General features: G+C 30.3%; 2 protein-coding genes across 2 annotated transcripts; both read right to left on the reverse strand.

The window, feature by feature from the left end:
- Positions 1–4,847: 4,847 nt before the first annotated feature.
- Positions 4,848–8,395, reverse strand: LOC129312488 (uncharacterized protein At4g28440-like). The gene is made up of 2 exons (XM_054955124.1): positions 8,030–8,395; positions 4,848–5,316 (listed from the first exon to the last, which is right to left on the reverse strand). Exons 1-2 carry the CDS (start codon positions 8,286–8,288, stop codon positions 5,126–5,128), a joined length of 450 nt encoding a protein of 149 aa, XP_054811099.1. The 5' UTR covers positions 8,289–8,395; the 3' UTR covers positions 4,848–5,125.
- A 6,251-nt stretch (positions 8,396–14,646) lies between these two features.
- LOC129312642 (O-fucosyltransferase 20-like) lies at positions 14,647–17,844 on the reverse strand. The gene is made up of 6 exons (XM_054955317.1): positions 17,143–17,844; positions 16,820–16,985; positions 16,423–16,512; positions 16,030–16,313; positions 15,657–15,915; positions 14,647–15,275 (listed from the first exon to the last, which is right to left on the reverse strand). The coding sequence occupies exons 1-6, from the start codon at positions 17,787–17,789 to the stop codon at positions 15,045–15,047; spliced, it is 1,677 nt and encodes a 558-aa protein (XP_054811292.1). The 5' UTR covers positions 17,790–17,844; the 3' UTR covers positions 14,647–15,044.
- Between the last annotated feature and the right edge of the window lie 7,580 nt (positions 17,845–25,424).

Genomic DNA, 25,424 nt, shown 5'->3' on the forward strand with positions numbered 1-25,424 from the left:
ATTTTTTCTGAATTAATTATAGCAAAAATTGCTCAAAGCGGCCCATTATTCCAATTTTATTCTGCACAAGGACCTGATACTTGTCTACAATTAAATTGGTGAACCCTCTGTGTGTGTGTGTGTGATTTTTCATAACGGCATATAACTTCTACGATGTGATTTTTTAGGGCCTATTTGGATATACTCGAAAAATCAATTCTGACTAATTATGATTTTAAAAATTTTTATTCAAACACTATAATTATTTTAACTTCATTTGGCTTCCCAAACTGGAGAAGCTGAATTTTGTTTCATTTAAAAATTCAAACTCTAATTTTATCAAAATTAATTTTAAAAAATTTATTCAAACATTATCGTGTCCTGATAATCAATTTTTTTTAATTAAAATCCAAACAAGTCCTTAATGTTACTGTCCGAAAAGAATTTTCGTAAATTTTAATTTACTGCTTCATGAAAGATAATATCCAGTTTTTGCTTAATTCTTAACAGTGAGCTTCTCTCACATCACTTGATGTTTATTTAAAATCTAATTTGTCATACTAAATAAATCTTAATTAATTCAAATATCATATTAAACTATTATTCATGAGCAATGAAAAAACAAAATTCATTTAACCCGCCCATTTTTTCTTGCCAACAGAAACGTACTAATTTAATTATTCCATTCAAAGTTACAAATCTTTAATAGATGTAAATGAAACCATTGATAGGCATCATGAGCATAAAAGATAAATAACAAACAACCTTTCCCTATATGATTGACAAGTGACTTGCATCGATCCTTGTTTTAATTAGGACTGTAATTAAAGAATCGGATTTTTCATTAGCAAAGTCACAAATGATGTAAAAGCATCAAGCACAGTATATGAAAGCATTGTATTCTCACCATTAACTTAGAGTCAGGAAGAATTAACCAAGTCCTTAATTTTAACATAGTTTTTTCCCAGCCATCTTCATAGATACTCCCTCTAGTTCTAGTTCTTTTTATAAAATACGTTTTAGAAGATTTATTTAGTCTCATTTATAAATCGCAGTGCGACTTTTTAGGTAATATTTAAAAGATATTTTTAAAATTACTCTTTATGAAATTTGTTATGTAGAATATTTAAAATTTTACACACTTTTATTCTGTATATTTTTTTTATATTAGTATTGATGAGATTGGTAAAAATATCTCATAAAAAGGACCAAAGAAATATCATAAATTAGTTGTCAAAGGCTGTTTCAAAGGTACGTAGAAACTATTTCAAGCACTAATAATATATATCTTAGCCAGTTCCCAAGTTATAAGCAGTACAATCTAAACATGAGTTGGCCAATTAACTTGAAGTAAAAAAAAAAAAAAAGATGGAAGGCATTGCAACAACTCTATAAGTTAAACCATGAAGACTTAACAATTGATTCATTCGCCATAATCTTGAATTCAATGTAAGAAAACACTTAGCAATGTCATACCATAATAAAAAGATTATTGTGTTTCAAAGTGAACCTGAAAGGGATTGCAGATAAGAATTTTACTCTATTTCAATTTGTTTTAAGATTTATGCCATTGTTAAAAAAATGGTGTATGCTCTTTTGCATCTAATTTGTGTTGGATTATATATATATATATATATATATAGATTTACATTAATTAATAAGTTCAAACATATTAGTCTTTATAATCTTGTGTAGACTGTGATATGTGGACCACATAAGTGAGGTTAATGGGCAGAGGCCCAACCTACAACTCAGTAACCATCAGTTACTCCCTATCTCTTAACTGACTGAGTCAGAGATAATAAAATATAATTAATTAATTATTTAATAAAGCGGTTACTGATCTAGTCCATATAAACCGATCAGTCGATAACCACTTAACACACGATAGTTTTCATTCATCTTCATTATCTCTGAACTCTCTGAAGATTACGGGGGTCCAGTAGGTTGTGCGTCTGTCTATACTCGAGGTAATCGAGATATCTCTAACAAATGATCATGAATTCTTCAAGTACACACACATTACTCTCTTCAATTTTATATGATACATGAATTGAGATATATCTAACAATTTGCTGCTGTGTGAATCAAGTTTCCCCAAAAAAAAATATTAAACCAAAAAAATTAACTTCCGGCGGCAATAAATGATGACCATATATAAACAAGTTTATCATTGAAACAGAGTTCAGAACTTCAGTAAATTAAAGTTACCTTCAAGACGTTCGATCAAAATCCTTACTACAAGTTAGTCGATCGCTTCATTTGCATATATGCAAAACTGAAGCTTCCAGAGAAAAGAAGAAAATGGGAGATAAATAGGGAGGGTGAAAATAATCTTTCGTGCGGGAGATCCCAGTGAAACAAAAAATGGAACAGATGTGTGAGAGGATTTGAATAGATGGCTCGTTAGAGATCTAATAAATAAATAAACAAAAAGATTGATAATAAATAATTAGATAATTAAAAAAGAGACAACAACCAATAAAATTATACCACCTCATTGTTATTATTGTTTTTACTGTAGAGTTGACAGTAACCAAAGATTAAATTTTGCAAAAGGTAAGATTTCTTATCCTTTTTTTAAAAAAAAATCAAGTTCATATATTTATTTCGGTTATGAGATACCTTCATTATAGCAACCATACTGGCACTTTTGGTTAGAGATAAAAAAATAGACAAGCGCAGCCCTTTTGAGCCTAAGCTCTGAAGTTCATTTTTCAAATTTTCATCAAATCTTGAGGGCCGGCTCAAAAGCCTTGTTTCAAAAAAAAATTAATATTAAATTTAATATTGTTTTTTTAAAAATAATTTAATTTAACATCATAATATTTAACATTATAATTTAACTCTAAAATTTAACAAAAACTAAATACGTCGCATTATCTAGAAAATAAATAAAAGATTTAAAAGTCTAAATACATGTTAGTTGATAGCATTAGAGTTCACAACAAAGTTTTATAAACAAAATATATATGCCATATCAATATAATATTCACATAATAAGATGAGAATTAGAATTTTTAAATCAAATTAAAATTTTAAAAGCAAGCATCAAATTAAAATTTAGACATCCATGAGATAAAAAAAATGTCTATGCCTGAAGAGGAATTACTTGAGAGTAAGAGAGAGAAAAAAAAATTGAAGCAATAGAATGCCAAGAGATAGACGTTGAGTCAAGAGATGAGAGGGAGAAGTGAGCCGAAAGATAGAGAGAGCTAGAGGGTTAGCAGAGAGGTGAGGCAACTTGGAGAAAGAAGAGAGTGAGAAAGAAAGGTTGAGTTAAAAGACGAAAAGAGCTTAGGAACTTGAAATGGTCATATTTAATATTTTTTTCCCATTTGCTAAATGATGTGTTCTAAGTTAAAAGAGAAAAAAAAAATAGGGTTTGAAGAGTCACCCGGGTTAGAGCCCTTTTTTTTAGGGTCTATCAGAGCCAAGCCTAGAAGTCTAATTATCTTAAAAGTTTTTCATTTTTTAAGCCTGAACTTTTATTTAAATAGGACTTTCAAACTCAGTCTTTATTCCTGACTCTACTTTTGATATGTATTTTTATGAGGGAGAATTATGTTAAAAGACCAATTTTAAAAATTAATTATGCAAAAGGACCTCAAAATTTTGAAACCAATTTGAGGGACCTAGATCATTTTCAGTAATAGATATACATATATATTTGGACTAACAATAGTTGGATTTAGCAAAAAAAAGTTAGTCTCTCTCAACATGGAGAACAAAGGTTCAAGTTTCTATTGGGAGAGGTTCAAACAAGATTATACCTAATTTCAATCAATATATAAATATATATGGAATAAAATATCTTCAATTAAAATAGAAATATAACTTTTAGTCATTGAATTTTTAAAATTATCAATTAAATTCCTGAATTTTAAAATAAAAAAAATCAGTTTATATAATTTTTTAACCTGAAACAACTCAATACTTATAATATTTTTAAGTTTGTATAATTCCTTAACTCAAATAGAGATGTACCTACTCAAAATTCAAGAATTAAGTCAATAATTAAAAGATTTAGAGACAAGTTATATTATCTAAAAAAATGATTAAAAAGCATTTTGATCCAAACATTTTTTTAACTTTTTACTGAAAATTACCAAAGTCCCTTAGAATGATTTGGAAAATTTGAGGTCCTTCTACACAATTTTGAAATAGATCAACCAACATAATTCTCCCTATTTTCGATGATGTCAAATTTCGAAATTTAAAACTATGAACTCGCCCATTAGTTAATTGCCAAATATCCATGTCCACGCATGTTCCCCACGAGAACTTGCAAACCAATAAACCTTCACAATTTATAACACAAAGAAATAACTATTATCAGGCATTGTGACTGAAAGTTCTAAATTATTCTGTCCTCCTCAGAAGAGAAAGGGAAAAAAAAACAGAATTTCTTCTTTTTTTTTTCATTTTGACCTGGTAAAAAGGGGGAAGGCAGTTGGGGGAAACCTAATTCTTGGGTTGAAGAACTTTTGAGGTCATATCCCACTTCTTCAATGTGGTTTCTAATTTATCATGATATTGCTTAAATCCTTGTGCCTTTCAGCTAATATGGAATCAAGTCCATCAGAAACCAAGAGACATCAAATTCGTGCACATTCAACATAAGAGGACGTCAACATGTACATGTTATTAGCTGCATCTCAGACTATATACTCAACATCTAATCAAACTTTCACAACATTTACAAATTTCAAGGCATTTATCTATCATCATCAGTACAAATTACATGTTCCGTTTATGATACCAAGAGGCATTGTTTGATAATCTCTGTTCAACATGTCGTAAAGTGCTTATATCATATGCCACCCTCCAATTAAAACCGGACAGGAATAGTAATATTTGGTCAAGGGTTTGAGGCACAACTAGGAATTACAATTCCCCCAAATGATGTATTAAGAGATAAATATGTACTTCTGCAAGTTAATCACAAGGACCATCACCTTCTGAAGCTAATCTATTTGCAATCTTAAATATTATGACTTGCATAGGCCACAGCAATTGCAAAAACTAAGAATCAGACAAGACTGTACCAAATGAAAACTGCAATATCTGCAGCCAGTCTCAATGCGCAAGTAGAAAATGCTAAAACCTCCGGTAACTTCAAAACATTCAGTACCAGAAGACAGACTCACTCTTCAACAACATTAACCAATTCATATTCAACTAAAGAAAGATTGTTATCCTCTTTAACGTCAAAATTGGCAGGTTCTGTAGGCTCAATTCGCCCCCATTTATCCACTGCTAGCCTCATAGATCCCTTAAACATGTCAATCTTTGCATTACGTAGAATTAAAGTTGCACCTGGGTTCATTAGGTCCACTGTACAGGAGAACAAAAATCATGTCAACATACAAGCACCAATGTGACATCCTCTTGAAGGAATACTTACAATAAAACAATGCATTTAGAACATTTATGTCTGAGGAGGATAAGTTATTGACAAAATAAACAAGCAAGTATCTCTATAGAAGAGGCTAGCAACGCACATACTACATCTATTTCAATAAAGATTAAATAACAGCACAAATTTTAAGTGGGTCAAAAAGGACAACTGAAACGTAACGGTCTAAGATAAGCCAGTTCCCATTGCCAACTTGACAGAGAAGATAAGTCAAAAAACACATTTTCTTGAAAGGGCAAAACTTGGGATATAGTTTCTTCAGTACTTGCTATAAGATTCTCAAACACAATTTTCTCACTGAATAAACTGATAACAACCAAAAGATTGTGCCTAAGCTCAGTCGTCAACAATACCCTTTAGGAACTTGTAACCGTATCTGCAGCATCTTTCTCAACAAAAGCACACTTGCTTAACAAGTGATTAAAGTCCAAATCCACCTCACATATCACAAACAATACAAACCCTCAGCAATATGCATCAAAGGATTGCTAAAAATCACTGGAATCAACAGCTGAACAACCTAAATCAGTTTAATTCAGTCCTATGAGGATGAATCTCATGACACAGCAATTTAAATGGCAGAAATATTTTATTTTAGCTGGCTTGAGCAGTCCAGTCTACCTACCACAAACCAATCATTTAAAAAAAAAAAGAAAAAGAAAACTGCTTCACCTTTGTTATCTATCACCATTCTTTTCAAATTAGAACACTCAAAAAGCATACAAAGGAGCAAAGAAATCTACAATTTTGACTCATCGTTGAAAAATGACCCTTTCTGCCTCAGCACTGGCAGTTGTAACAATGAGCATGTTTGCCTCTGACAAACTCAATGCACATATCCCTAAGACAAAGTATATTTGTTAAGCTAAATGTGAAAAAATGTATATCTCATAGTTAAGAAATGAAATTACAAGCATAAGCAGATTACACAAGACTTTTAAAACAAAGAACATAAAACCATAAAAATGTTCACTTTGATACATGATGAAAGCAATTTTATATTTTTAAACAATAGAAAATATAAAGCAAATCTTATCTTGGTTATGAAATTAGCTGAGCAATTAAGACTCAGCGTCAAAAAATTTCATTGTTAAGTGTGCAATACATATAGGAGAGAGAGACAGCTAGGGTTTCTGCCGCTCAAGAGAATCTATCTAAACATACAAAGGTATTGTAATCTAAAATCAGATTCTGATTAACCTAATAAAGACAGAAATATACTGATAAATAAGAAATAAAATCAGAAATTAAATAAAAACAGTAGAAACTAATTTATTTTATTTGGGCTCGACCATTAAGTACAATGGCATCATATAATCCATATAACGAACCCCACCTATTGAGATAAGGCTTGTTGTTTTTGTCGTTTGGGCCACCACTTGAGACATCCGCATTCAACAGATTATCTTATCTTTAGTCTTTAAGTTATTATACAGAAATTAGTAATTGTTTTGGTAACATAATCATGGGCTAATCAATGATCTTTAAATAAAATCACCATAATAGTCTATTACAAATCCAATAATTATAGTGAGAATATCAAGGATATTATATACAACAATACCAGTACAATTGAAATCCAAAAGTTTACAGTTGCATACAATTAACATTAATAATTTAAAAATAACCTTACTGATATGCCACACATGTACCTTTGGACCCCAATGACTCAAATTGCTCACATCGTGCTGTTTTTCCCCTTTTTAGTTTATTTTGTGAAACTTCACCTTGGGCAGCTTTAATGAGGCAAAGATATTCTCAATATTTCAAACTCCTCTCATACCGATTAGGAATGGCAACAAAATGCGCCATTAATACTGCCGTGAATGATTTACAGATAGGCCCCGCTAAATACACCACCATCTTGATCACAGCCATACTGCTTATATATAGTTAATCGCACATACATTCCCTGAAACAAAAAGTTATCCTACTCCATTTACCGGTAAATCATTCACATTCCCTCAATTTGGGTTTTTTTTTTTTTAACCAAAACCAAATCAGAAAACTACCCAACACAGAAGATACCTAAGTGGTGGAATGTGTCACTTATTTACAGTTTTACATTTCCCATTTCTCAGCCATACGGGGCTAAAACCCAACGCTCCATGAGGGTGGGGGTGGGGCCCAAACAGTGACTGGTGGCCTGAGAGAAGGCGGCCACCTTTTGCAGAGGATGTACTTCGAGGATTTTGTTCTTTACCAAGGGACAAGCAATTGATTGAACAAGCACTAACAGGCGAAAGCCAACAAGCAACGGTAATTTCCGTTCCATGACGATTTAACACCTTTTTTAACAAAACCAAATGAGAAAATTGCCCATAAAACTAAAAAAATAAGTGAAACGTATTTTCTAAAAATAAATAAAACAGGACAAGAGGCTATGGTAATTTCCATTTCATGGGGGAAGTTTGTACGTCTCTGTACCTGTTCATTTGTATCCAAAGTCCTAGTACTGAAACACACACAAGCGGATGAAAAACCACAAAGACTTCAAATAATACAAGTAAGAAGTATCCGAAATTTGAAATACTAATCCGCACACCAAAATAACGTTAACAGAGCAGTCACTTTACGTAGAATAACCAAATCAGAAAGGTTCGTGTGAATTTAAAAATATTCTTATCATACCCTGTTCATTACGAGCCGTGAAAATAATGGTCCCGGTTTCATCACCCACGAGACACTCGGCGATGCGGGTTGGACGGGAAGGACGAGCCAGAAGCATTGACGATCGACCACCGCGATTAATGATCGACTTCACCTCCTTAGAGCTGACGACCTTCACGGTCAGCGTGTGGCCACCGGTACCCGGCTTTAACTGGTCCACCTTGATAAACACTGGCTTTCTCTTCGCCGCCGCAGTCCCCGTCGTCGCCGGTGTTGACATGATTGGAAGCTTAAATTCTCAGGTTGGAGCACAGTGTTTTTTATGTTTCTACTATGCAGGAAACGAAGGAGACCTGTGTCTGTGTGAGGGAAATGAGAATCAATTGGCCATGGCTAGTGTTAAACCCTAACCCTAGTTTGCAATTTGGGAATTTCATTTTGGGCCGGATTGCTGATGGCAGTGGTTACCGAACTTCACGGTTTTAATGGAAATCGCGGGCTTCAGGGCCAAGCCCATTACTTAACAACTCCAATTAGAAATTAACAAACAAGTCTTTTTTCTATCCAAAAAAACAAACATGTCTATATCAAAAAGAAAAGAAATTAACAATAACATGTACCAACATGGAGTAAAAACAAAGGTGGGGTAGATACAAATATTTTTATTATCATTATTCCAAAAAAACTTAGTGAGTTAGATTCAAAAACTTTCCAATACTAGGATATGTATCCAAATTTAAAAAGCATTTACAAACATATTTATATATTGCTCCCAATAAAATCCTCACATCATGGGTAAATACAAATATTTTGCTGAGCTAGCAAGGTGGCTAAAAAGATTAAAACCAACTTATATTTAAATAATAAAAATATAATTTTTAATTCAGCTACTAAATTTTAACTTAAAACAATTTAATTTCTATAGTTTCTTGACTTAGAATAACTTAATGTTAATCTTGATAATTTTTTTATTCGGCATAACTCAGTTTCTATAATTATTTTAATTAATGAACTACAAGAATTAAGTTATATTGAATTAATTTTCAAAGATAGAGTTGATCATACAAGGGAAAATTAATAAATTAAAAATATGTTATCCCTTTAAATAAATTAAACACAGCTTTTTTTCATAAATTACACCAAACAAGTTCCACTGCTATGGGCTTGTAAATAGTTCAATTTTTAAATAAGTGTAATGTAATGTAATGTGTGTGTATCAAGTCAGCCAAAAATAATAGTAAAATTTTGTCTGTCATACTTATTATGTCTTTATTATAAGATTATGCCACGCATGCCAAATATTGAGTATTGTGGACCACATAACTCGTGGATGAGAACACCTAGGAGATAATATAATTGGTTTACCTAATGGTTCCAAGAGAAATTATATAGCGAGTATAACACCACATTTTAATTTAAAATTATAAGACATTTGAGATTATAGGCTTTTTTTTATTTATATACCTCTTCTTTAAGTTAATTATTTTTTTTTCATATCACGTCAAGCCAACTCATAGTTATATTTCCCCTATTTACCTACATTTTAAAGATTTCAACCTGCTATAAATAGCTCAACCCAATAACAACTGTAGGTTTCTAAAGCTTTTTCCACAGTCATCGTACTTAGTCCTTCCTTCCCAAAAAGAGCTTTGATCCAAAAAGAGCTTTGATGCAACTTGTTAGTCTCAAGAAGCATCTTGAAAGAGGGAAGAACATAACTAAGCTACCCAATAGTTCTAAAAAATGCATATAAGTGAGATGACATAACATTTTAACCAAAATTTTAAAGTGATGAGTTTATATGTCTTTTTCACTTATATATATTTTCTCTAACTCAACTCTATTCAATATGAGAGTTTTTTCCCATACCACGTCAAACTAACTCACAATTAATATCCCAACATTTAACTTATTTATGGTTAAGCTTGCATTCAAATATTGAATAAATTTAATGATTATAGTATAGACACTCTTGAAAAGAATTTGAGACACCTATAGAATCTAGATCTCATTGGTGAATGCCATGTGGGAATCAAATTATATGATTTGAATCTATATTTTGTTAGAAAATGTAAAAGTAAGCTGTGTGTGAATGTAAGAATTTCTCTAAGAAAAATGCCATCCGTAATTATTATTATTATTATTATTATTATTATTGTTATTGTAGATTCATGTGGTAGAGTCATGTGATGGGATACACACTTAATTTTAATGTTTTGCCTTCCAAGAAACCCAACATAAATGAACACCATGGAGCAGTTCAATTGGGGAATTGCCTATTGATTTTTGTTTTTATTTGGGTAATAATATAATTCAAATAAAATGATTCAATGTTGGTGCCCATTTGGTTTTTCATTTGCCAAAAGTTCATTTATTAAAAATTAATTTGGCAAAAGTTAAACTAGTAATGTTAATTATTATAACAAAATTTATATTTAAATATATTTTTTTTAAAAGTCAATTTGATAAACTGAAAGTTATTTGAATAATGTATAATAAAAAGTATTTTTATATGTGTAATTACTAAAAAAGATATGAATCTTATCATAAGTAATTTTTGTTATTCAAATATTGATATATTTAAAAAAATTGGTTTACATATATTTTATAAATAACATACTAAACTAAGCATCGTCATTTAAGAGAAAGGAAGTGTACCAAATATAAGGGATCGCAAAATCATGATCATATTTTAGACAAATACATTTTAAAAATAAATGGTTTCACTCAAAATAAAAATAAAAATTAATATTCTTTCACTAAAAACATAAAAAAATAATGTAGGAAATGTCATAAAAAATATTTTATAAAAATTAAATAAAAATAATTGGATTGTTCAAAATATATAAGTTTATGGTAAGAAATTAAATTGGCAATTTTGGCTCACCTTCAAATTGAAAACTGGAAATTGGGGAGTAAGTGAAAGTTAAGTTCTTCAAAAATATATTTCATAGCTTTTTTAATAGACTTTTTTAATATGCTTTGAAGTTTTTTTAAAAAATCAAACAACTTTGACATTTGAAAATCTCCAAAAGTAATGATATTAGAGATCTCATTTCATAAGACTAAATTGTTATCTTTGATCATGTTTTCAAAGAAGTAAATATATGCACAAATTGATTGACTTATCAAGTCTTTATTGATAATTTTAATGTACTTATTTTGAATTTTCTGCCTCTTGATTGTAGGAATTTTTTGTACAATGACATGATTATTCATGTCAAATAGCATAGTTTATCTGTGGCCTCTCACTCAAAAGGAAAAAAAAAATCTCCAAAAGTATTTTGTAAATGTAAAAGGTTTGTTATCCAAACATACACTCAATGGAGAGGTTATATCCCACTGAAACACCAAATTTCAAGTTTAAAATTGTATAAATGCTGAAAAACACATTTGAAAAAGATATCTTCAATTGGGCCTAAGTCACATAATCAATGAATACAGACCAGAATGAACAATGTTGTTACTGTGTACCACATGGGACCAGCAATAATGGAATTGGGTAGTTGCACGTAATAGTTAGTTAATAGGGCGAAACGTGCGTATCACTAAATACACTATAGCAATATAAATTCGGCACATTTATCTACACAATTTTAGCAAATCCCACTCACATGCTTTACCCTTGAAAAACACTCTTTCACATAATTTTGGATTCTCTTCTTTGTGTTAATCATTTTTGCTTGAAACTAATCTCATAATCCACTCATTATCGAACACTTCATCCTAAGATAATATTAACTATGTGCTAACCTCATGCAGTCATCCCCAAGTGCTTTTCTTTGACCAGTAAACAAGCGGGTTTAACCTATATGAAATCGGTTTTCGTGCATGATCCATTGACCCATACGGGTTCAAGGCTAAATGTTCTGTTACTTTAAAATCGGCCACTTCCTTCAAATTCAGCCCTTATTAGTTATTTAATTTTGGAGCAGTTTTTTATTTATTTTTATTTCTAACACATTTTTTATTTTTAAAAATTTAATTTTTACATTATAATATTACACATTATTTTTTAAAAAACGAAAATTATAATGTTTAAAAATGAAAAAAGTAATATAAATTCTAATTTTAAAGTATAAAATTTAAATTTAATTTAAAAATTAAATTATTCTAAAAACATCTTAATTTTCAGTGGTAAAACTTTATAGAAGTTTAAACAAGTAATCCAAACTAGTTTTCTTATGACTTAAAACGAGCTCCTTTTTGCATAAAAGTGCCTCAATTTTTAACTCGCTTGTCCTTTAAAAAAAGAAGAAGAAAAGCAGATTATACGAGTAGGTTGAATAAGCCTGTATTCTTGATTCTTGTTTTTCTTAATATTAACTATTTGGTATCTACAATTCCTGAATCAAGCATTGTCGATTGGGTTCAAATAGGCGTGGTCTCTTAATGTATATCTTTCGGCCTTGACCAATTGAATCCTCAACCTTGTCGAATAAAATATCAAGTGGCACTTCATTCTCCTCAGTTTAACAGCTGTTGATAGTTATTCTCAAATTTTTAGTTAATCTAATCAGTTGACAATCATATACTTGTTCTCACTTGTCTTCTCAAGTAGACATTACTAAAAATAGGAGTTGTAATGTGGTGTTTTACATTGAATCAAAATCGAGCATTGTGAAACCCAACCAAGATAACTCTCTTGAGATGGTTTTTTAGGTTGACACACAGATCTGAACCTGACACCTCATGTTTATGGAATTAAATTGCCCCTTCCACAAGGGCCAATACGTGTTGGTTGTTAACTTTTAATGACTATCAGAACTACACTTATCTTTAAATCATATTTTTATTATTAAATATAAAGTTACTACTAATCTCAGATTTCAGACAACACATGTTTGCAGTTTGTATCAAGCAATCAATCACCCTGAAATATCTCCTTAGACATGGCTTTTCACCCATAAAGAACGTCACATCTGGGAAATGGTAGTATTGGTTGATCATCATCAAAAGTCCATAAAGAATTCAATTCAGTAAATAAATTTCCTGGGCCAGGAGGGCCCAACATCAAAGCTATCACAAGCTTCATAGTACGGAGATGCTTACCCTCCAGAGGAGGACAGGCATAAGCTCACGAGGTTCTGGGGACCACAAAAACCAAGTGATCATTGGTCAAAGAATCATTCACTTGGCTTAAGTTACCATACCAGCTCACTGTCTCAGTTCATCAGATTCAAATTTTTTACTGTCATTTTCTGCTTCTGGTTGATGTTGTTGTTGTTGTTGTTCTTGCAGACCAGACCAGACCAGACCAGCAGGCATAAGCTGTGTTGTAAATATAAAGCATATGAAGCAGAACCATTTGCTCAAAAACAAACATGGTTGAGCTGGGGGGGCACACATTTGACAAGACAAGCCAAAAAACATTGGCATATCTTGCCCCTGGTTTTTTTTGTCATCATGTCCAAAAGCTCTTTCACATAAACAATATAGGATATTAAATCAAAAAAGTTAAATGTTTTCAATTTTTATGATTTAGTTGGTCAAAAAAAAATTTATGATCTAACAGTCAAACAGGTAATAAATAATTAAATAAAAATAATATTAAATGCATATATAAAATAAATATAAGAAACAAATCTACATTATGCCTAGTTACTAATAAAATGACATAACATAGACTGTAAATTAATAATATTATAAATAATAATTTTATAACTTGTCAAATATAGGTAAATTTAAGTTAATTAAACATGAGTAGGCTTAAAAATATTTTCATTTGCACTTATAATAATAAATATCTTTATAAAAAAAATTGTCTCAAACCATATTTTACGCATGTAAATTGTCAAAAAACAAAGTTGGCTTTTAACAAGAATCTACTTTTTGAATTTTGAATTTTTTTTATATTTGTAAGATCTTTTTAGTATTATGTTTAAATCCGTCTGGTTTTCTGAAAATCGTTCTAGTTCCTAGTTCAACTTCAGTTTCTGACTTAATAACTACTCAACTTCAATTAAATTCGATTCAATCATAAAAATAGTTTTTTGGTCCAAATCAAGCAATTAATAGTTCTGGTTGACGATCCAACTATCCAATTTTTAAAACAATGACAATGAAATAATTCTCAAAAATATTAGCATGCAAGATCATAAACTTTTGGAAGTTGAGAATACCAAACCAATGAGGAAACCAGGATTATAATGAGATCCTGATTTGATAAGATGAGTATTGAACTTGGAAGTTAGGTTATGATGAAATCCTGATTTGATATTAATTTTCTAATGAGGTCCTTAGTTGCATTCTTCCCATACAATTATTATGAGATGATAGATTCTTCACCATTAATAAGACATGCTTTTAGAGATTAAGGATGTGTTTAGTTTACCCTAAGACCCACTTCCCAAAACTCATATTTAAGACAAAACGAATCTATTCCTAAATCCTTGTTTGAACCAAAACAATAATGACCTTGCTTGTCTGTCGTGTTGTCAAACCCATGTTTTGCCAACTGTAATCCACCAAATCATTTTGTGAATGTAACAGACAGGGAGAACAAGGTGGTGAATGGAAGTTCAGAAATGAAGATAGTTGATATCTACCTTCTTACATCACTAGGATCCACCAAATCTGAGCAATTTCTGCTTAAATTCAACTGATTGTAATCATTCTATCAAATGGGAATAATTCAGTTCATGATAAATCTCAGCTTTAATTTATACAAATATATGCATACATCTGCAGTATGGTGCAAAGAATTACACAAAGCAATCCTATACAATCCCTTATGCGTATAAAAGAATTAAAGAATGATCTTTTCTGCTGTGCATTATTGTGTATTCTATCAATTGACTTGTGGGATCCCCTTTGCATCAAAGTATATTTAGCAATAATTCATATTTGTACACCTGAAGAGAGTGGCATGCTTCACAACAAACTGTGGCAGAACACCCAAAGCCCGGTTGATTAGTCGATCGACATCTGGCAGATCAAAATTGTAGTAGGAACTGCAGAAACAGGCCTTCATTTTCCTTCTTGTCAGGGCTTTTTTTTTTTTTTTTTTTGGCATACCAGTAAGTTTGGTGTTAAATTACAGGTGAGATCCAGCTCGTGAGTCTTGGCACATGCACTCAGGGACCGGATACTTGGTGACATCCCTCCCGGGCTTCCGGAGCTCCGGCTGCCCTAAGGACTCATGATGAAGTTCTTTGATGATTCTGTTGAACTCTGCTTCAGGAAGGGAAGAGTTCAGAAAATGGGGAAGCATCTGTCGTTTGTTTGGTGTGATAAATTTCTTGTGCCCAGCATACGCCCGGTGACCCTGCAATAACAGTAACATTAACGAAATTAGGAACAAGATGGTACATAGAATGCAAAGAAATAAAATGAATCATAACACTTGTATCACAAAACACATAAAACTGATACAATTTGCTAAACAAGGATTACCAAAATAAAATATACTTTGCATGGTGCCTAACCAAAACAAAGCCTTAGGAATTTGTACTTAAAGGCTCAAGATCATGTACTTAAAGCCATAAAAGTTTATGTTAAAGATAGTGTTAATGCTGCTAAAATTGCTCGGAGACTCTGATAAACATTCTGATTATATCCAACATCACAAAGGAAACTGATTTGTATAGAGCATTTTATGTTATGACATGAGTTTCTCAACTAACAAGGGAGTAACTAGCAAGTATACCTGAAGCATATGGCCCATGTTTCCTCCATGAGATGGCATGAAAACATCGCTCTTCTCGGAAACTACATAATCTATGGCAGCCATCAGAGACGCTTTTTGGGAAAACGGTTCTAGTTCACCCGGCACAGCAAGATCATGCTTGCTGTAAAAATGTGGAAACTCTTGGATTAACGGAAGCAAAGCTTCTTTTCCGCCCAATGGTTGCCCTCCAGCCCAATAGATTCTTGCATTCTTAGGAGCTCCTAGACCTTTAAGCAGCCTTACAACAAAACCAAAACATGCATTAATCAGAAGATCATTTCGCTTAATTCAGCATCAAGCATCCTATAAGTAAATCAATTTTACACTTAACATAGGCTTAGTTTATGTTTACCTGACTACTTCTACAGCATTCAAGGGGCATAGACCAGCAAGCTTCCTTTCTTGGGAAGTCATGTTTGATTTTGCAGTCAATAGCTCTGGCCGGTTTATCCTCTCACTGTGTACTGTCTCATCAAACTTGGGACTTAGACCCGGAGAGCACCCGGTCCTCACCCATACATCCTTCTCCATTCGAAGATGAAGGGCAAGGTATGGTCCCTTGCTTCTCATCCTCTCGGCAATCTTGTCACCAAGTTCTTGAACTGGCCTCGCAAACCTTAAGGCATGAAAAGCAACCTGGAAAAAAAATTTAAGGTATTATATTATTATTAGAGTCTATGAATCTACCAACAATTTTCTTGGAAATGAAGTTTCTCTCTCTTTTTTCTCTTCACTAACACAATACCTTGCATCGAAGCTTCTGAAGATCAGGAGGAAGATCCTTCGACAGCCTTGAATCCAAGCCACGTAAGAGCAAAACACCTTCTCTGGTAAGCTGCAAAGGACAACAGAATCATATGAATTCTTCTTCAACAAAATTAACTTACCAACTACCTACTTTTTTTCCCAGACAAGATAAAGCAAGTTTTAGTTCCTCTTCATACAAGGAAACTCCAATAATGTGAATAGTGGTGTCATATGATCAACAAGGCTATGTTATTTTGCAAACAGTAAAGCATTATTATGGCAACACTTTAAGAGAAGCTAAAGCAACTAAAGAGTAAAAGCCATGAGCATAACTTAACGCGTGCTCAAAAACAGAACATAAAAAAGACAAGAAGAAAAAAATATTAAATTCTTACTCTTCTGAGATACCGAGAGCGTATCCAGCTTGGAGTGACATGAAGTGGAGGGCTTCCTTCCACTGGTCTGGTCGTTAAGTGTGTCGAAGGCAATGCAGAAACCACTCGAACATCATTTGCAAGGACTCTCTTGAAGTGCTCCAAATCAAATATATCAGCGAATTCACTGCAAACATCGAAGTAGTAACAACATAAGTTCAAAACTTTATCATTAACGATAACGAAGAAATGACCCTAACAGCAATTCGATTGAAACAAGGAAAAGTGTAATAGGAAGTTCAAAACTTTGTCTTCTGAGTAGTTGCAGAAACGATTATTTTTACCTTTCGTCGCCCCAAATGACGTTGACTTGCAAAATTGGGACAACCAAGGCAGCTCCGAGGATCCTAGCAATGACAACAGCATCGACAATTTGATTCCTCTGTTGATTCATCCCACCAGAGACCACAACCATGAGGTACTTCCTCCTGTTCTTCACAATCCCTTCGGTTTGTTTCCTGTAATCCCTACTGAAGCCCAAGCAAGGCCTGTAACCCAATCCGTCTGGTTGCTTCCAGAACTCGCTCTTCTCAACTTCCCCATCATCAACCTCCTCTTTCACCTCTACATTGGACAGCGACAACCTCGTATCATCCAAAACCTCGTCTTTCTTAAGATTTTGATGATGGGGAGATTCAAAGTGACCGTTTGAGATTGCCGGGAGATTCAGCTGAGGTGTAGCACAAGGGTAGGGAGAAAACGGCACATCAAAGTCGAATCCAAACTTGAGCATCCCAAGGAAACCAACGAAGAAGAGAGTGAGAAACCAGAGTCGTGAGCTTCTGAAGGACAAGAAGAACTTGAAGTTTCTGGAAGATTTCTTGGGTGATTCAAGCAGAGATTGTAGAGAAGAAGACGATAAGGAGCTGATGATCTGAGAAGGGACAGAGATGTAAGAGTGCTTGCGAGCCTTGTGGCTCCATTTGGCCATTGTTGAAGAAGAGAGAAAGAAAAGACAGAAGCGTGTGATGGTCTTGTTGAATGTTCAGGAACGAAGAAGAGAGATGATTATATATCAATAACCAATAAAATCATCAATAAATCAATAATCAATAAAATAAGTAAATGCAAAATGGTGGTTTGGTCTGGGGGAGTTGTAGAGAGAGAAAGTGACTGCGACTAGAGAGAGTGGGGCGGCGGGAACGCGAAGTCAGATGAATTGTCTACGCGTAATCAAAAGAGGAGGAGCTGTGTGGTGGTTTGAAGTTAATCCCTCGTTTTCTAACTCGGATTATTTTATTATTTTTTTATTACACCACCTTTTTCAACACCCAAAAAATTATATCGGTGATAAAAATTGAAAGTGCCCATGCTTTGATTATTTTTAAGCAATTTTTTTATATTTTAAAAGTAATTGAAATAATTAAAAATGCAATTTTTTCATTTCATAAAAAAACTGTGTTCTTGAAATCTATGTCACCTTGGTACAATTATAAAAAAATTCTAAATAATTGTATTTTTTAAATATTCTAGAAAATCATTATTAATTTACTCAATATTTTTTATTGTACACAAATGTATCCTATTAAAAATAATTATAGTTAAGACAAGACTGAGCATTAAGCATCTACCTTTTTTTATTAAATCCAACCCGTTAGTAATTCACACAGTATTTTCACTTGGCTCACTCAAAGCTTATCGAATTGTAAAATGTGATTAAAAAATATAAATTATTTGTATGTATCTTTTATTATTTTTCCCACGCAGATTAAGTTCACGGGGTAAAAAAAATTTGATTCTCTACAACCGTATTTTTTTGTAATTTTTCTTATTTCTTATATCATACTACTTGATTTATATACTTTCTTTCTTAAAAAATATAAGATATTTTTAATTAAATTTAATCGTGATTACTTATCTTTTAACCTTGTTTTATCATTTTTTTATTTACTAAGGTGTTTTATAGTAACTTTTTTTAAAAAATAATAATTATACATTAAAAAACTTAAAATATATTACATTTTATAACATTCAACCTTTTTTTTAAAAAAAAAAAAAGCCATAAATGAGGAAGCACTATGTAAAGTAATCAAGAAGACTCACGAAACAAGGATAAGTTTTGTCAGGCAAGTACCCACTGTCTCTTGAAACTTGGAGGATCATAATTATGCAAATTTCAGGTTAAATTTTCTACCTACTATTGTTAGTTGGTAATGTGTATGTGTGATGTTACTACAAATATAGGTGGCATCTTATCTTTAATGGAAGGTAGATAAATTTATCCGTAACTAATCTCTATATACATGAACTATCAAATTTTTTTAATACCAAGGGGATTTAGATTTAATTGATCAAATGAGGTAAATTAGCTTATCTTAAGATATCAAATTTGAATTTTAGGATATGCAATTATCTTAAATAAAAATAAGTAAATGAAAAAATTATTTTTTAAATTTTAAATTCAGTAACACCATAAATTATGAATTTATTTATTATGTAAATTATTTTTTCAACTTTTAAAAATAATACAATCTAATCTATACTGTCAACAAAAATAAACTTTAACCGTTGGTTATTACACAGTTCATGTTGAGATTATTTTATATCATTTTTTAATTAAATAATAATTAAAGTTAATTTTTATTCATAGCAAAAGTAAAATTGAATCATTTTCAAAAACTAAAAGAACAATTTACATGATAAATAAATTTGTGACCTAAAGTGTTATTAAACTTAAAATTTAAATGATAGTTTGCTCATTTACCTAATAAAAATATCAAAGGTAACTTTTAATGGCATTATTTTATCAATCATGAGTTTTTTTTAACTCAAACACTTAATCCAATTCATTAATGATTAAGTCATAGTTTTTTTGGTAACTTCATTTAATTGAACTTAAAATTAAAATTTAAAAATTTTAGATGAAATTAGATGAAGCCGGGTTCGTGATTTAAATAGGGATAGAAATTAGCATGATTATCCATTCATACGCAAGCAAGAAATCTTTTACTTTTATAGTGAACCAAATTGCGTATCACATTAGCTTCATTGTAAAGGCAAAGTCCAGTTATAAAATGGCAAGCTTTTTTTTTTTTTTGGAAAAATTTTTATTTTTATTTTTATTTTTATTTTTTGTTTTTTGTTTCTTTTTGGTAGAATTATTGTTCACATCTTTGAAGGTTGAGCTTCGTAACACGGGCTTGGAAAACAGGTTGGAATAGCTTCCTGGTTTTAGATTCCGAGAAAGTAAGGACTAATTTCGAAGTATTTTATAATGGATTTTTCTCAGATAAAGTTAAACTTTTAATAATATACATATATTCTTTCAAAAAAAAATTAATATGATATTTTTCCCTCCCGTACTGTACTGGCTTATGCGAACATCACAAGTACGTTTTTACGGTAAAAGCTTACTGGTTTTAATTGTTAATCCGGATTTTGTAATTATTAATAAATTTGTGATAAAATTTTAATTTGTCTTTTTTAAATGCAGCGAGTCTTAAATTCAAGTGAGACAGAACGGTGGTACACGGAGCCCTAGTGGCATGATAGACGGGGCTATGAAGTAGGAGTATGAATAAAGACAGCTTCGCCGTAATCTCCCATTCCGTTATGAATACGACTTGTCGTTTTGTGGTAAAAGCCAGCTGATTTTATATCATATTTATTGAACACATTTTGAGGTGACACTCAAAAAATTTTAAAATTTGATATACGACCGACTCATTGAAATATCAAATTAATTTATGAACTATAAAACATTTTTAACTAATTTATACTCTTAATAAGTTTTTTTGGCCAATCTCTTGATAAGTTAATTAATATTTTTTAAAACTTCACTTTCTTTTATGTTTGTTCTTAATTAACAATATATTTTAATAAAAAATATATTAATTACACTCTCAACTAAAAATATTATTAATTACATTTTAAAATATAAAAATTGCTTTGTTAAAAGGACCAAAAATGTTTTATAGTTCATTCACTTATATTTAAAATCACTTTCACATAAACTTTTCTTACTAAAAATGACTTTCAACCTATTTTATTAAATTAAAAAATATTAAACTTTAATATTTTTATTTAAAATTTAAATAATTTATCAATTTTATCTTTATTAAATATATTATATTGTAAGTTATTAAATGTCGTAAAAGAGAAAATTTGCAATGGAAAAGAATAACGTCATGCATCATCAATAGAAAAAATATTTTCTTTTTTTTTTATAAATAGAATTAGAGGGAATTTTTTTTAACATAATACTTAAAAAAGTAAAAATTTAAATTGAGGGAATAAGGGATAGGAAGTTGATGTTTATGTTAAAATAATTAATTATTTAGTCCTAATAATTTTAATTTAGTTACAACTTACCTTTTAAAATTTAACTCATATATCTTAGCTTTTAAATTTTGGCACACAAAAAAAGTTGCAATCAAGTTAATAATACATAGCTTTCGGCCCCAAAAAATAATAATAATACATGGACGAAATAATTAATTGTTTTAAGGAAAAAAAAAGAAGGTGGACGTGGAAGGGGAGGCTCGGGTTGGAAGGAGGGAACGCATAATGCCGCCATTTCGAAGCCTTTTGTTTTGCGTGTTTTGTTTAATTCTTCTCTCTCTCTCTCATGAGGGGCCCACATTGCCAGTTGGAGCCTCTTCATAACCTGCTGGCACTCCCCCACTTCCCACGTCATTCCTTCCACTTTCCTCACCCCGCTCTCAATTCTAATTTCTTTTTTGTTTTTGGGATTAAATTCTAATTTCAACTTATCTCAATCAGACTTATCATATACAATTACAATGATTAATTTATCCTAGAATCTTAACTCTTGAATTTGAGCTCTAAAATTTATAGTTTCCTTCAATTAAAATGTTAAAAACATTCTGAAGATAACTATAAAATTATCATCGATAATAACAATCTTACACAATCAAAATCTGAATTAGTTTAAACTTCTTCTTGTTTTTTTTTTTTTGCCAACCTGAATTAGCTTAAACAGGTGATGGTGATAACCTTAATTTATTAAGATATTGGGCGATGTGATAAAAAAAATAATTAATGCGCCTTGTGTATTTCCCAAAATTTGTATAATAAATAATATTATGTATAATTTATAAATCATATAGTTTATTGAAATTTCTATAAAAATTATATAATGGATGATCACATCATTAATGGCTCCAGTGGATTTTCTTTCCCCCGGTTATAGGCGTGGAACCAAAAACCTTGTTGTTAGTCTGTTTTTACTTTTAATTTATTACTATGGCCAATGGGTCATATTTTTTATTTCTTAATTTTACATGTTTTTATACATTCTGTGGATTATATTGTTCATAAATTGTAAATAATGGGATTTAAAATAAATACCAGTGTTTTTCATTATAAAAAAATGAAACTGAATTACAAAATATTTTATTTATCTAACAAAATTTTAAGATATCATTTGTCAAGGAAAATAATTTAACAATAACTATTATTCTTGATGTTAAGACAAGACGCGTCTTATCCAGTTCTCCATTGGCTTGAATTTGAAGCTCTTGTGGGTCCCACTGACTTTTTACTGTATCCCAGGTAGAGACTCGCGCCATCAATTTCAAGGGACAAGGTCAAGAATCAATGTCATTTTACTTTAAGTTTTATTTCATTTTAATTTTAAAAATACATTTTCTGAACTCCAGATCTTTCTATGCAAGCATGATTAAAAACAATAACAATAATTTTTTAAAATATATAAATGATAATTTAATTTTTTAAAATATTATGATTTTTTAAAATTTTTAAAGACTTTTATGTTATTAATAAATTTATATAAATTATTAAATTATCCTTATTAAAAATAAATAATTCACAAACTTTATTTAAATATTAACAACTTTTTTTCTTATATTCGCAATAATGTAGCGGTAAATAAAAATTTAATATATAAAGTTATAATTTATTGTTGCATTGTTGCGAATATAAAGAAGAAAGTTATGAATATTTAAACAAAACTTATTAATCATTTATTTTCAATAAAGATAATTTTATAATTTATATAAATTTATTAATGATAGAAAATTCTCTAAAAATTTTAGAGAAATTATAACATTTTGAGGGATTAAGTTTCATTTATATATTTCAAAAAAAATTATTATTATTTTTTCAAAAAAAAATTGGCCTAATCAAGCATATTAAAAATTAAAAATTTGGGTTTTTATGAGTATCTCTTGGTTTGTGTAAATAAGCCATCTAAATAATATGGTAACCTTTTTATTTCAATTATTTAATGAAAATATTATTAGCTTGTTAGAGTTCAAGTACTCACTGCTTAGCAGTAAGAAAGAAATATATTATTAAATATGAATTTATGATAAAAAAATAAACATGAATTTGAATTTTTTTCTGCATGGAGATAATGTTTGGGTTAAGATGGTATTTAGTTTGTTAGTATAATTCCTCCCAAAGTCCTTTAAAATTAAATAAAATGAAGTTATATATTCATGTATGGATAATGTTTTAACAGTCGTGCTGGCGACATTGATTTTCACGGTTTAGTTGCATTCAATTATATTTACGGTTGAACTGATAATGTAATAATTAATTAAAAATTAAATAAAAAATAATATGAAATATGTATATAAAATTAATATATATATATATATATATATATATTTCCACAATATATATCATTGTCAATAAAATAACACAATTTGTAGTTTATAATTTTATAGCTAAACAAACAAGGGTGGATTTTGGCTAAATCAAACATGAGTAGATTTAAAAGTATTTTCATTGAGTTCAAAATAAAGTTCACACTTTGAAAGGTTCGATTTTTAGGTTTTTCTAATTTTTTAAAATTTCTAGCATTTTTTTATTTGATATAGACCTGTTTGATTTTTATTTAAAATCATTGTGATTTTTCAGCTCAATTTGTCGACCTGGTTCTGTAACACCCTCAAATTTACAAACTAATTTTTCATAAATCATTAATTCAATAAATTATTTTTTTCATTAAACCCTCATCATACCCTTATCATGATAGAAAAATTTCTACTATACAATATACCACAGGTCTTAAAATATCTCAAAAAGCAATTAAAACCATGAGGGACAGACAAGATCCTCATGGTATGATATTCAAGTCAGATCATAAATTAAGAGGGACAGACATAATCTTCTTGGTCATATAAATACTTTTAATAAAAAGGATTAGAGTTTACATGCTTCTCAAAGAAGATATGTCCTAAGTTGGCACAAGATACATTGTATAATTCAAAATAAGAGGCAACGTAAAAGATGGTGTCTTATACACTATAGTTACACCTCTGGTGTTTTCTCGGCCGGACTCTCTCCTGTAAAAATATTAACCACGGGGAATGAGACTTAAAAGTCCCAGTAACCAAAAATTAATATGTAACGATGCATGCGAATGTAACTAATCATACGATTGCTAAGTGGGCACACAAAATATTTAACCGAATAATACTTTCAAACAAACCAAACAAGTATCTAATTTGCATGACTGCACCTTATATCCTCTTTTCGCCATGCTCGGACGCCAAATCACCCGGCCAAAGGTGAGTTGGACCAAGCGACACGCCACTCATTGGGTCCAATGAGGGCTTACCAAGTGGTAATAATTAACCGAACAGAAATTTCCATTAACACCATACATTAAAATACCCTGACAAGTCATGCATCATTCAAATATCCAAACATGAATATATCCGAACAATAATATCTTATCATGATAAACAAAAATAAATTTTTAACCCACTTGGCAATAATTTCAAATAAGTATATACAGTATTTATTTTCAATAATTTATAATTTTTCCAAACAATAAAAACAACACATAACCATTCACAAACACACCCATCACAACACATTAATAATGGTTACCTTGTGTCTTGAATAACAAGTTCCCTTTCACAACTCCTCTTTCACTACTATCTTTGTCAATACAATCTACATAGTTATTTCATAATACTATATATTAATTTTACATTAAAATACATAACTCTAATTTAAAGAGTTAGAAAGTCTTAGATCTATAATCCATATTAACACTAATTTAAGATTTATACCTCATTTAACTTTCCAAATTCTTTTTCTAAAATTCTCGTACCCTAATAAACTATTTTTTTATCCTCAAATCACTTTTCGTATCACAATTTCATCCTTCTATATTCTAAAAATTCATTCAAAAATAAATTAAAAATTTTAGAATTATCTTGAAGCCTCAAATCACCTTTCTATAACCTCAAAAATATCTATTCATACTTAAATAAATATTTAATAATCATAGGTTTATCCCTACATTTCAGATTCCACATAAATTCAACTATATAGATCTAAATTTTAACTCAAAAATTCTTAAACATGAGTTTCAATCTCAAAAAAATATTCTATAATATTTATTATATCTCTAAGAGTTTTAACCTATATTTTTAATCTATCATATCATCAGATTAACTATCATATAAAAAAATCCCAATCAGAATATTTACTCTATCCTACAAAATAATCATATCACTAGAAAGCTAATATTATTTAGAAAATAACTATAAAATTAATTTTGTAATTAAATAAATTTTTAAATGCTAATCTAAACAGGAAAATTAGAACATACCTGAAGAAAAAG

The sequence above is a fragment of the Prosopis cineraria genome, unplaced genomic scaffold (genome assembly GCF_029017545.1).
Source record: "Prosopis cineraria cultivar Desert tree isolate PC_DT_omini unplaced genomic scaffold, ASM2901754v1 PC6, whole genome shotgun sequence".
Taxonomy (NCBI): domain Eukaryota; kingdom Viridiplantae; phylum Streptophyta; class Magnoliopsida; order Fabales; family Fabaceae; genus Prosopis; species Prosopis cineraria.